At 32.5% G+C, this 14094-nt stretch overlaps 1 protein-coding gene across 12 annotated transcripts in view; it reads left to right on the top strand.

Annotated features, from left to right (window-relative positions):
* Window positions 1–14094, top strand: part of DROSHA (drosha ribonuclease III) — a 109796-nt gene that overhangs the window by 56512 nt on the left and 39190 nt on the right. For 9 of the 12 annotated variants that reach the window (XR_004230910.1, XM_031946148.1, XM_031946147.1 and 6 more), the window contains 5 exons: window positions 934–1041; window positions 6544–6651; window positions 7770–7908; window positions 8396–8456; window positions 8970–9038. Coding sequence is in view for 11 of the 12 variants with exons in the window: in XM_031946148.1 (XP_031802008.1) it covers window positions 934–1041; window positions 6544–6651; window positions 7770–7908; window positions 8396–8456; window positions 8970–9038 (485 nt within the window). In the remaining variant the exon portion in view is untranslated. The remainder of the gene's footprint in view (window positions 1–933; window positions 1042–6543; window positions 6652–7769; window positions 7909–8395; window positions 8457–8969; window positions 9039–14094) is intronic. The other 3 variants (XM_031946149.1, XM_031946150.1, XM_031946151.1) reach the window with 1 other exon arrangement.

The raw sequence follows: 14094 nt of genomic DNA, 5'->3' as shown, positions 1-14094 counted from the left end.
GGTGTATAGGGTATTTTTTTTCTAAGAAAAAAATTTGCCTATTTGATATTTTAAGTACCCAGACAAGTTTTCTACATGAAAGCGATTTCCTGTAATAGCGCTTGACTTATCCAATTTGCTTCTTATCTTAAATTGCAGGAGGCAGTCTCCAGTACCTGAGAGTCCATCAGAATAGATTTTTTTATTGTCTTCCCCTTGCCCCAATAGGTGAAACTTTTTTTTTTAAACTTCTAAATAGATAGTACTGATTTATTGTCTCAGTTTTGTTTCAGTTTTAAGAACAAATACATTATGCAAAGAAGTAGATTTCATCTTTGGTACAGTTTTTTACAACTAAAAAAAATAAGTCCCTGAATGTATTAAAATAGAAAGGTTTTTTCCTTGTGAAATTGTTCAGGTTCATTTCATGTTATGACAAGAAGAAATCCTTTAGATTTCATCACTTTATTGGGAGTTATGGAGTAAGCCTTTAGTTTTCAGGTTGTTTACAGAAGGAATCTTGTACTATTAGAAGAATATAGTCTGAGCCAATTGTTTTTGAAATTGTAGCTCTATTCAATGGCTAACTACTTTTTACAAAAATTACTGGTTTTGTCGTCTGCTTCGTGAATCCAAGAAGGATGCTTATCACTTCATTTAGGCATTTAGTTCCAGAAAAGAATCTTGAATTGTTTCAAGATGATATTTAAAAAAAGGTGTTAACAAAGTATTTTATTAGTCTAATATGATAACCCTACACTTATTTTTCATTCTTCAAAAGAAAAGTTTTGATTGAACAAAATTTTGGCTTATGTTTGTCTTAAGTTTTTAACTAGACAAGAGTGACTTAGTCTTTAGTGTTCTGTATTTGGATTAAATGTAGTTTTAAATGAATCCATTTTTTTTTTTAAATGTCTGATTGAATTGCTGCTATAATTAGTTCTTCTTTTCTAGGAAGCTCTGCAGAAAATTCGACAGAAGAATACAATGAGAAGAGAGGTGACTGTGGAACTGAGTAGCCAAGGATTCTGGAAAACTGGTATCCGCTCTGATGTTTGCCAGGTAATTATGCTTTTGAAATTGAAATTAGGTTCACATCTCTTCTCTTACCTGGTCCTGAGTTTTAAAAATGTCTTCATGCTGAGAGCTGGTGTTTTTTTGGATTTGTTGATTTCGGATTGATGGAAATCTGTGCTACACACATGGTTTCCCATTTTTTGATAAGCTTTATTTCAGTTCAGTTAAAAAAAAAATCTGTTAAATCCATACTTGCAAGATTTTTTTGCTCAGCATTGGGAATTGAAAAATGTAAAATGTCATAATCCCTGCTCTCAAATAGTATATAGGGTGATAACAAGAACAAATAAATTAAAGATTAAAATGAACAGTCCATTCCAGAGAGACATGCAAGAATAAGAGAAAAGGAATAATTACTTGTAGATGAGGAAAATCAGGAAAGTTTCTTGGGAGTGGTAAGAAAAATACTTTTCATGGCACTTAAATCTTTTCATTGTTGCTGCATTTGGGAATACATATGAAAGCTTTTGAAAAAATACAAGATGACAGCAATGCAGAATGACATTAAATGAAAAATGAAAAAAAATAGCATAATTCTTTATTTCAGAGTGTGAAAGACTGATTTATAGAGAAAGTTTTTGATCACAAAACACAAAGTCTTAATGAACCATTTTGATATCTGAGCCAAATTTTATTTTTTTAAAACCCCCAGTAGCTTGTGTTGAAAAAAATTTCATTTAACTAGCATTTTGGTTTGTTTTGTTGTGGATTAGAAACCACAAAACTCTTTTATCAGCTTTCAAGTTAGTATACTTTAGTCTTTAGTGTTGTATGTTCTATCTTGGAATTACCTTCTTTGTTGAGGACTTCTTTGATTTTTTTTTAGAGACACTAACTATGTTCCATTATTGCTAACCTTTTAACAATGGACCTTTTCCATGGATAATTTGTCTTCCAGTATGTCTTATTTTCTCATATTTGTTATTATTAGCACAATAATATCCCATTACGTTCTTATATTAAAGTTTGTTTAGTCATTCCCCAGTGGATACCTACATTGTTTCTAGTATGGTATATTATTAGCTCAAAAATCTTTTTTCATGAATATATGTGTCTATACATTAAACCTTTCTATTTTTGACTTTTTTAGGCTCCTTTAGTGGAATTTGTGAACATTTAACTCAGATTTTTACCACAGTTCCAAATTGTTTTTCAGAATAGTTTGACCAGGTCATAATTCCACTAACATATTTATGTGTTACTCTTCCACAACATTGATTATTTCTAGCTTTTTTGTCTTTACAAAGTTCTTTGATGTCAGATGAAAGTACAGCATTGTTTTAATTTTTACTTTTCTTAGGAATTATAGCAGTCTTCCTGCAGTACTTAATATCTGCAATTATTTTGAGAACTTCAGATTTTATCACTTATTTTTTGTGGCATCTCTTTGATTTTATATGTATGTTAATTTCCTGTATGTCCAATATCAGAGATAGTTGATATTTTCCATCCAATTATTAAACTAAAGCTATCTCTAGAGTTATCATTCATAACTTAAATTTCCCATCCAATTATTAAACTAAAGCTATCATCTCCAGAGTTATTATTCATAACTTAAATTGCCAAAATTTTATAATCCTTTTTTCACCTCTCTTTAGCAGTTGACTAAGTCATTCACCTCATTCTTCTGCATATTCTCTTCTCTGGATTTTCATGATTTTTGCCTTTCCAGGTTCTTTTGACTGGTTATATTTCTCTGCTTCTACTTAACTTTCTTTGTTTCTTTGTTAGTACTTTGATGTCTTTGACTAATCGTCGGTGTTCCCCAAACCTCTGTTCTTTTACTCCTTCTCTTTTCACTGTGTATTGTCTCATTTGTTGATTTCATTAGCTTTCCTGTGTTCAGTTGTCTATATGAAGATGTGTTCCAGTCTGTATATCTAGCCCTAGTCTTTTTGCTGAGCATCTCAAAACTAGATGTCCTTGTAGTCATCTCAGATTTAGCATGTCCATATCCAAATTAATTATCTCTTCTCCTAAACCTTATATTTTACTTCAAACTGTAGAGGACACATCACTATTCTCCCAAACTCTTAACTTCATACTTGGTATCATTCTTAATTCTTCACTTTCACACATATATCTAAGTCAACTGCCAAATCTTTTCATTTCCACCTTCCCCAGGTCTCTATTAGACATTCTTTTTTTTTTTTTTGGGATGAATGAGAAGGCCTACTACCTTGCCCAGGGTCACACAGCTAGGGTTAAGTGTCTGAGGCCAGATTTGAACTCAGGTCCTCCTGACTTCAAGGCTGGTGCTTTACTCACTGTGCCACCTAGCTGCTCCTAGACATTTCCTTTCTCTTTACTTATACCCATCACCCTGGATCAGAACACTACTATACTTGTTTTCTCAGTGTTCTCCTCAACCTCAGGCTTACCCTCAAGTCTCTCCTCATTCTAGTTCATCCTTCTCCCACCTGCAAAGAGGATTTTTCTAAAAGTAAGATGTTTTGTCACCCCATCTTTTCTTAGTGAGTCTAATCCTCTTCATTACCTCTAGGAATAAGTATATGAAAGTATATAAAGTCATCTTTTTATCCCCCATCTATCATTTCAGCTTTAAACCTTATTTTCCTCCACAAACTCTCTACCAACTTACTTGTACTTCCTCCAGCACAACACACTGTCCCTGTCTCTGGGCCTTCTTGTTAGCAATTTTTCCCTTCCCCATTGCTTTTTAATTGTCCTATCTTCTTTCAAAGCTATGCTCAAAGGCCACTTTTTTCAGGAGGCCTTCTCATTCATCCAGTTCCTAATGTCATTTTCTTTGAGATTGTATTGTGTCTGTTCTGTGTGTATATTTAATACTTTCTTGAGTCCATTTATATAATTATGTAGTTTTAACATCTAATATCAATAAATTGTAACTATCCTTACATCCTTGCTATTAATCTAATTTGATGATCATATTTTTTTTTTTTGATGCATTGCTCAATTTCTGTTGTTTTTGTGCTAAAATCTGATTTAAAATTTTAGCATCAACATTCACTATTGATAAAATATTTTATCTTTTTTCTTGGTTTGGATTTTAGGACTATTACCTTCCTCTTCCCCCTAATAAAAGAAAGAAATTAAGAGTACTTAGTTAAATTTTTATTATGTTTTATGAAATATAGGCATTTATTACTATTTGTATATTTTGTTTTCCTTTTACTTTCCTCGGTTGGTTATAGATTCATCTTTTTTTCTTGTTAAGTTAAAGGCTTATCATTTTTGTTAACCTTTTAAAAGAACCTTTCTTTTTACATTTCCCATTGTTATTAAAAATTCTATGTTTTTATAAAGAAAAGCCTACATTCTAATAATTTTGGTTTTGATAATATAACATTTCATAATTATAGAAGTAATTCTGCTTAGAGAGAAATATCTTTCAATAGATAAGCTCAGGCATTTCCTTTAAATGTTCTGGTTTATTTTCAAATAATGTAGTTTCTTGAATCAGCAGATTATTATTGGCTTCTATAAAGCTTTGCTTGGATTATGCCTGTCTTTTTAAATCCTCTGATTCATTGTTGACACAAAGAAAGAATTCATTAAATATTGATTGAATGACTAGGATACCACTAACCTCATTTTAAATCCTAAAAAGATATTTATTATTGATGGCCAAATCCAGTAAACATTTTATGATAGTTTTTCCAACTGCAAAACTCGGTTCAGAACTCTCAGAACAGTTCCTAAGAGACAACTCTTAAGAACTGTCTTGTTCTTCATTCTTGTGATACATATAAGGAATAGAGTAAGTATGCCATTTAGTACTGTTGGGAAATAATTCTTGTGTACAAATGAAAGTCAGGAAATACATAGATTTATCATGTGTAAATTCCTTTCTTCCTTCCCTCCCTCTCCCCTTCCCCCCAAAAAAGAAGTACTGTTCTGTGGTTTAAAAATAGCTACCACAAAAAATAGCCTGCAAATCCTCAAAAATACTCAGCTATCCAACCACATGAAATTTGCATAAAGATGATACATTCTAGAAAGAACTACTTGGTTGTCATTCAGGTATAGAGCCTTATTAATGGTTTTCTTATTCACAGAAGTGAGATAATTCTAGAGGCTTAGGACACATAGGAGAGAATCATAGTTACTATTATGTCAATAGATGCTCTGTCTCTGTACTTGGTTGTTCAGTTGTTTTCAATCATGTCTAACTCTTTATGACTTTGGGATTTTCTTTGCAAAGTTACTAGCTTGCTATTATCTTCTCATTTTATAAATAAGGAAATTGAGGCAAACAGGATTAAGTGACTTGCCCAGAGTCACATAGATAGTAAATATCTCAGAAAGATGAATTTTCTAGACTCCAGGCTCTGTATTCTTATCCATTACACCACCTAGCTCACCTTTCTATACTTATAGTAATTTATTAATATTTAATATTGTAGGGACAGCTAGATGGAACAGTGGATAGAACACTGGCCCTGAAATCAAAAGGACCTGAATTCAAATCCTGCCTTAACACTTACAAAATGTGTTCCCCTGGACAAGTCATTTAATTCCAATTGCTGCACCAAAATATATATATCTATATATAGATAGATATAGATATAGATATATATACATGCAGGAGGAGAGGAAATATAAACAGCTTTCTCTAGGGATCTGGCTGAGAAAGTGAAGAGATATATAGGACAGTAGCTTAAAGGGAGAGTAGGATCTAGTGAAGATTTTTTTGTGGTTTTATTTTGTTTTAATATATGAAGCTGTGCTTGAAAACAGTAAGGAAGGAACTGATAGGTTGGAAAAGATTGAAAATTAATGAGAGAAATGAGTTTTTATGAGAGAATCAAAGTTGAGTGGAGATAGTGCTATGTGGTAGGAGTTACCTTGTGTCCCAAATCCTATTGCCAAGATGTCCTCCTTTCACCTCCTTTCCCTTACCTTATTATGACCTCCTTCCCAATGGCCATGTTATTCCATTTCTCGTTCTGCATTCCCTTCTTCCCAATAGCTGGATGCAGCAGCCCCTAGGGACTCATTCACACTTACTCCATGATGTCCCTGGAGTCATACCATTCGCAAAGATAGTGACTTCTCAATGTAAAACTCCACCCTTGTTCCCTAAACTAAATTTACCCTAGGATACCTGTTCTCATCTTCAGAAAAAGGCTTTTTTCCCTATGGAAGTGTTTTGTAACAGCATCTACTTTGTAGGGTAAATTGCAACCCTACTTTCCCTAAACCTTTTATTCCCCTTGTTCCAATCCTTCTCTTCTATTGTTCATTCCATCTTTTATGTCTCTTCCTACCCTATAGAATTATTTTTCTTTTGAATACTTGAAAAAAAAATTATCATTGAAATTGTTAAGTGTAATTACTGTGTGTTAGAGTTTGAAACATAGGTGTTTTCTCTGGTGGTGATCACCTATAAGTTCTCTTTAATTGATTCTTTTCTCCCCTCTATTCAAAGTTCTTGGTAAGAAAATTTTTCCTTTTACCAAATTATACTAATTGCATTTTTAAAATCTTATGTGTTTTTCCTAGCATGCAATGATGCTTCCAGTTTTGACTCATCACATTCGTTATCACCAATGCTTGATGCATCTTGACAAGTTGATAGGATATACTTTCCAAGATCGTTGTCTGCTACAGGTAAAAAACCATTTCTTTTGATCCTTATCTAGAAGATAAGGTATTTCTCATTTCATGAATATAATATATATTCTCATGTGGTAGAATATCTCTTTAGAACAGAGTTTCTTAGCCTAAGGTTAAGATTTCAGGTACTTTATAAACTTTAGTGGGAATACATTTGTACTGTAATTTTTTTTATCTCCTCTTAATTGAAATTTAGCATTATTTCAGTTATTGAAAAATATTATTCTCTGAAGTGTATAGTCTTTGCCAGGTTAGTAAAGTAGTCCATGAAAGAAAAAAAATGGCTTATAACCGTTGCTTTCGAGTCTTGACTCTTTTTCTGTCTTTATGTCTTATACTTTTTGATACTGTACAACACTTTCTCTCCTAGCTAGAATCCATTGAAGGCAGTAGTGTTAAATAATTGATGTTCATCCGTGTTTGATCCCAATCATTCTTTTTGTCATTTATTATCCCTTTTACTTAGTGTTGTTGTTCCCGCTGTCTTGAAAAGATCTGAAAGTCATTCTTCCTAAGGTATAAAGACTGACTGGAAAATCTTAATGTTATCACTTAGAGGCATTTGGCATTTAAAAGAAAGCTCTCTGTAATTAAAAGATTCCTGGACTTCAAGCCAATGTCTGGGTTTCAATGCTGGCCCTGACATTTTCTAACTGTGAATATGGGCAAGTAAATTTACGTTTGGTGTCCTTATCTGTAAAATGGAAATAACATACTGCTAACTCGCCAAGGTTTTTTGCAGAAGGTATTTTATAAACCTATAAAGTACCATATGAATATATATGACTCATTAAAGAATTAATTTATAATTTTAGAATTTCAGGTAAGTTGGATAGAGGTGTTTTTCAAAAAGGAAAGTTCTTCATATTATCCCTGAAATCATGCCAAATAGATGAACTGCTGTGTCTTACTGTAAAATTTCCCTCTGTGTACTCTGATAAATATGTGCAAATTTGGATTGGGTAAAAGAAATAGAAATGTCAGGGTTTGTAGTGTGAAAAAGCAGTTATAACTATGCCAAGAATCCTTTTACTCTTCAGGGGGGAAGAATTGGAAGGATAGACAAGTGGTTCTGAGACTATAAAATTAAATTTGTTTAATCTAAATTTTAGCTAGCAATGACTCATCCCAGTCATCACCTAAACTTTGGAATGAATCCTGATCATGCTCGTAACTCTTTATCCAATTGTGGGATACGTCAACCTAAATATGGAGACAGAAAAGTCCATCACATGCACATGAGGAAAAAAGGTTTGCTTGGATTATTTTCAAGTTGTTCATTCTTCTACTGTTTATTATTTCAATCTTTACTCTCTATTGTTATTTCAAAGATCTTGGAAAGGGTAGAGGCCTTGGATTATTATAACTCGGGCTGCAGTGTTCTACTTTGTAATTTTTTTTTAAATCATTTTTAGTGTCTTTGGTTCCTCATAAAATAATAACATTCTTTTGGAACAAGTATTGTAATAAGGGCTTTTTTTTTTTTTTTTTATGATTCCTCTCACAAATGAATTTCATTGAATTGTTCTTTCTTTTGGAGAGATCTTTATTTCTATTTTACAAAGAATTAAGTGTAAACCACTGTATTCATTTATTCATAAACTTATCAAGTTTTAGAACTATGAAGCATCATAAAATTAAGTTGGCACAAAATAGATGGTGGAAATTTTTTTGTTTGTTTCTCAAACAGTGTTTGCATGTGTGTTTGTATTTTCTCTGTTCTTTATTTTGAAAATAGGAATTAACACCTTAATAAATATCATGTCACGCCTTGGTCAAGATGACCCTACTCCTTCCAGGTAAAACAAAACTAAACAAAACAAAAACCTTGTTTTTTTGGTTTCCTGCTTGTATTATTTTAAAAGATGCTTTTCTATATGTACTTTCTAGAAGAGTACTCTGAAGAGTTAGTCTAGCTTTTTTTACAGAGTACTCTTAAAACACCTACAAAAAGCACTATTTTATCAATATAAATATTTTCTTTATTGTTTTTCTTTCTTGGAATATAAGAAAACAAATAACATTTTAGCTTAGTATAACTTTTTTTCCTTGTAAAATTTGATTCCCCTCTTCCACACTCCCTTCCCCCAGTTGTTTTCTTTCACTTTGGATCTTCAGCTCCAGTCACATATGTAATAGCTATCTTTGTAAGCATCTGTCTCCCTTCTCTAATGTTGTGGAATACTATATGGATTCAGGTTATGTGGTATGTGGCTGATTAGCTCAGTTGGTTAGAACACATACTAATGAGGCCAACTAAGGTCATTCATTCAATACCTATGGGGGCCAGTTAGAATCATTCTGTTCCACAGCCACAGACTGAACCCGAACTCCAGCAAGCCGTCTCACAAATGTGTGCCCTTGAGTGCAAGGAAGATCAGGTGAGGAGAGTATGGATGGATCAGCGCAAATCTGTCACCACCACTGGAAAATGATATCCCGTGAGGAGCTCAGTAGTACAGTGTATCATATTTGTAAATGAAGGACAATGTGTTTTTTGTTTTGTTTTTTTTGTTTTTTTGTTTGTTTGTTTTTTTGAGGGAAAGGAGAGGAAAATTGACTTAGACAACTCTCTTCTTTCTTTCATGTGTGTGCGTGTGTGCGTGTGTATGTGTATGTGTGTGTGTGTTTATGTGTTTTCCAAAAGTATTCAGCAAATGCTATAGAGAATGGTTAATTTAAGAGAAGTGCTTATAGAAATCTAAGAATGATTGCATGGACAAAAAGAAAGTTGGGGTGAGACAAAGGGACATTTACACAGCTAGGATGATAAGTGCTTCAGCTGGCAAAGTGCAGTAACAATCTAGTTACTAGGTAATGTGATTTCTTCCTCCCACCCTCTGTCCCTTTTTTCCTCATGTGTTGCATTGTTCTGTACTTGGCTTGTCCTGGTCTCCCATTTTCCAGAGGTATACAATAAACTAAAACCTCCCTTCGAAGCTTGAAATTAACAGTTTTCAAACAACTTCCTACTGTATGTAACAGAATATTTGAGATAAGAAAATTATTATCCAATTACAGAGTCCTTATTCCTACTCGCTGGGACATTGTGAGCCATGATTCTTTCAAACTCGTTATGATCAAAAACCTCTATGTGACCAGTTTATGTTTTAGTTACTGATAATTTAATAATATTAAAAATTTGCTAAGCAATTACCACAGTGACATGCATGCAATTGGTGCTCATTTAATGCTTTTTTATGTTTCCCAAATCTAACTTGCTTTTTCAGCTATACCTTTTCTAGCATTGCACAAATGTCAGGTTCTTCGTGTTTCTCATATCTTCAAAGCAAACAGTTACAGCTGCATGCAGTATAAGTTCTGTAATCCAAAGATTATTACTTTATCATTTCTTTTCATTTAAAGGTGATACATCCAAGACAACAAGTAGTCTTTTCTAACTATTCTTTGGTTTGTGGCCATTGCTATTATTTGCAGGATTTAGCTCAAAGCCTTTCCTCAGAAAGACCTTCAGTTCAATGGCTAAGTACCCGGCTGGTCTGTCTTCTGCTGTTCCTCAGCAGTCCACAGCAAAGCCACATTGGAAGTACACTCCACAGTGTATTCTTCATTCAGAGGAAGTCTGATGGGTGTTAAGAGTCTTGAGGCGGTTGGTTACCTACTGTATTATTTTCAGTAATGATGAATTCTCTTTAAATAATTTACTCTTTCTCCTTTTTATTACTGAATATCCTATTATAAAATTGGATTAAATAGCATAGAAGGTATTCAGAGGTCTTAAAGTAAATGTTGTAAAATTATAAATAGAGTACTACTATGTACTGACACTTATGAAAAAAAGGGAAGGCCCTTGCTATGAGAGTTTTTTCCTTTATACTGGTAAAGCAAGAAAAGTTTTAGTTGGTATTTAATTTCATGGTAACACTCCAAAATAACATTATTGATTAAGAATAGGAAAAACCAGGTGAGTGAGGGGAATGATAATAATCTAAATGTTTTGACTATATCAACTCTAGTTTTTGAATCTCATTTGAGATCCCAAAGAATTTTTAAAAAAATGTTGAGGACTTTAAAGATTTACAGTGGTCGGTCTGATTAGCTGTTGGGATAGCATAAATCAATTCTCCAATGTATAATCTAGAATTTCATCTACCAAATAATGATCCTACCCACCAATTTTAAAGCCTATTGAGGGAAGCTAACCACATCTTCCTCAGTTGAATTTTTATTTTTAACTTGTAAATTAAGATGAAAATTCATTCTAAAAAAAGTCTCTTGGGGCTTTAAAAAATTTAATCATAAAAGTAATCTACATACCAGTAAGACCTTTGGAAAGATGATGTACAAAAGCAACAGTGCATATATTTGTTCTATTTTGTATTGACTGACTCAGTCAATGATAATGTTGAGAGTATCTAATGGGAGTGATATGAAGAAATTAGCTATTCATTAATATAATTTAGCTATATATTTTTTTTCCAAAAAGGATGATGATGTCGATGCCCATTGAATGTGTGCTTTTTTTTTTTAAACACATTAAGGAAACAATTTATAAAATTTAGGCAGATTAAAATATATGTTCATAAGACAGACAGTGACTGAGCTAATAAGTAATTAACTCATTGCTCAGAATTATTATAGGGGAGAGGGTGTATCACTTTATAGAGATGATTTCTGTGTACTTATTTGTTAAGAACAATGAAAGAATTGTTGCATTGCATAGAAAGTTGAAGTAGATGATCTCTAAAGTCCCTTACAACTCTGAATCTCTTATTTGGTTTCTGTGTTTCAGTATTTTAAATATCCACGAATAAGTTCTAAAGTAGATTGACCTTAATACTAAATTCCATTCTTTGGCAAATAGCACAGTGACCCTGTAAATGTTACTGTTAACATTACCTGTCTTAATATCTTCTATGTTAACCCGATTTTTCAAAACATAATAGTTTGTTTACTATGAGAAATATGTGAACTTGTCAACAGAAACTTATTAGAACATTGCAAGGAAGTGATTTTAAAAATTATTAGCTGTGGATGTGAGATGGGAGAGCAGAGGAAATATCAGCACATTTTCAAACAAAGATTAAGAATTCCAAAAGTTAATTTAAAAAACAAATCTAAGTTTAAAACTTGTTGAACAGAATTATAAAGTTTGAGATAACTTATTCACTACTGTTATGTATTTGTAAGTTTAGCTGTAACAATGATACAGTAAAACGAATTCTAATAAAGGGAAAAATTCTTGATCCCTGGCAGTTTTCACATTTACTAAAATATAATACAACTGAGAATACTGATTGTATTTCAGTAGCACTGACTTTATTAATCTATATTTATAGTTAAAATCCTGTATAAAATCTCACTCCCGAATTTTACAAAAACAGATCACAATAAGTCTCATTCACTACAGTTTTATTCAAAGTATTGTGTAGTTCCAAGTTACTTTTATTCTCTAGGGGATTTTGTGACTTGTTGAATAAAATTACATGATAATCAAAAAGTGATTAAAGTACTACTCTTTTTCTTGATTTCTAAACCCTTTCTCCCTATAATTTGGAGTATTAACATTTTGTTAGTTTTTTATAAAACAGCATTTTCCTTTCTTTAAAAAAAAAAAAAAAAAGTACCATTCCTTTCGTTTTATAATAAGTCAGTCTTTTTAGATTTTAGTGTAATCATTTAGATAGTTTTATGGGCTGCCATTTTTCTTTATTGCCTTTTTAAATGTTTGCATTACTCTTTTTTGGTTTATTTTTCATGGTAACACAGTATTTAATCATAGGTCTATAAGATCTAAAATTAAATAGAACCTCAAAAACCATTTAGTCCAGTTCCTCAATTTATAGGTGAAAAACTGAGTTCTAAGGAGATTGTGACTTGCTCAAAGTCACAGTATCAGATATATGATTTCAACCAGTAGTCTTTCCATTCTACCTTCGAACATGTCGGTTCTGTTTTATCTAATAGAATAAAAACAGATTGTAAGCAACTGAAGAATTTCTGATAAGATGTTTCTAAGGCATTTTTATAAATTTTGAGACTCCCCCCAAGACATTTTTAGGTATCTTCTTAGACTAACTTAAAATGTTCTAAAACAAGGCCTTACTTAAAACCATCAGAATAAGGTTTAACTAATTTTTCCTGTTAAAATAATTTTTCCTTAAATTAAAAAATTGGGAGTGATGAGTTTTACTACATATAAAAAATGTGGAGTAAGAGAGAAAAAGAACTATTATCCCTATATTTACTAGTCACCTTGAGTTTCCATTCATTCAACAAATAGTGATTGAAGGCTTATAAGTATTTGTAGTCTTAGCTAGTGTGGAGAGTACAAAAGAGATATAAAACATAATTTCTGACCTATAGGAGTTTATAATTAAGTCAGAGTGAAGATAGATTTGGATCTGGGAAAGATGTCAGACTTAACTCTTCTTTGAAGTGTAGTCAAACAGGCAGCAGAAAGAGCAGGCAGTCATACATACTCAAAAAAGATGGGTCAAGGCAGGGAGATTGAAGAGGGATGTTAAGGCAGGGGCCAGCCAAGTTTATGGTAACAGGAGCTGAACTTTAAATGAGCAGACTTCCTTGTAGATTTCCTATGAACTGCCACCTTTTAAATAGGCAGCTTCTGAAGCCTTAGCCTACTTCCACTGTTAGCAATCTAGGCTTTTCAGGAGCCTAGTAAGTTAGATGAGGGCACACAGCAAGGGGCTGCAGTCAATCTTAAGATTTTTTCACTATCTGTCTAATTCATCCGCAAAGACTAGAGAGCCCGAAAAATTAGAATTATAACTAAGAAACTACTTTAATAAACAATTTTCTATATCCCATCTTTTATCTTTCACTGTTTCAGAACGTAGGCACATTTATTAGTGTCATCAACTAATTTAAAGGGGGAAGGCATTTCCTAATTCTAAGTGGAACAATCAAAATCAGTGGTAATTTCTAGATATTTCTTAATATAAGGAAATTTATGCACAGGAAAGTAAGTTTAGATTCTATGGGATCCTAGATGTGGACTGGAAGGGACTTTAATAGCCTTTTATAATTTCACTTCCTCCTTATAGAAATAAAGAAATTGAATCTCTGAGCTGTTTAGTAACTTGCTGAAGGTCACACAGATGATTCCGAGGCCAGATTCCACACTGCCTTTGAAGAGCAGAGTATTCTAAATTATTCCTCAAACACATCCAAATTCTAAGTAGAAAAGCAGAATTATTGACAGTGAAATTAATTTCATGGCATATTATTTATAAAGTTGTCCTGTTGAAGTAAAAAGAGCACTAGGTAAGTCCTATGTTACCTCCTAGTGCTTCCATTTCCTAACTTTCTGATCTTGGAATCATCCTTTTGATCTCTTTGGATTTTAGTTTTCTCACCTATAAAATAAGAATAATAGCTTCCCTATTCCTTTTACTTTGTAGCCTATAAAGTATTTCTGAAATATAAGCAGTTAATAAGCACATAAGAGTCTGT

The sequence above is a fragment of the Sarcophilus harrisii genome, chromosome 1, assembly GCF_902635505.1.
Source record: "Sarcophilus harrisii chromosome 1, mSarHar1.11, whole genome shotgun sequence".
In the NCBI taxonomy this organism is placed as follows: domain Eukaryota; kingdom Metazoa; phylum Chordata; class Mammalia; order Dasyuromorphia; family Dasyuridae; genus Sarcophilus; species Sarcophilus harrisii.
This window is presented reverse-complemented; position numbering and strand designations above follow the sequence as displayed.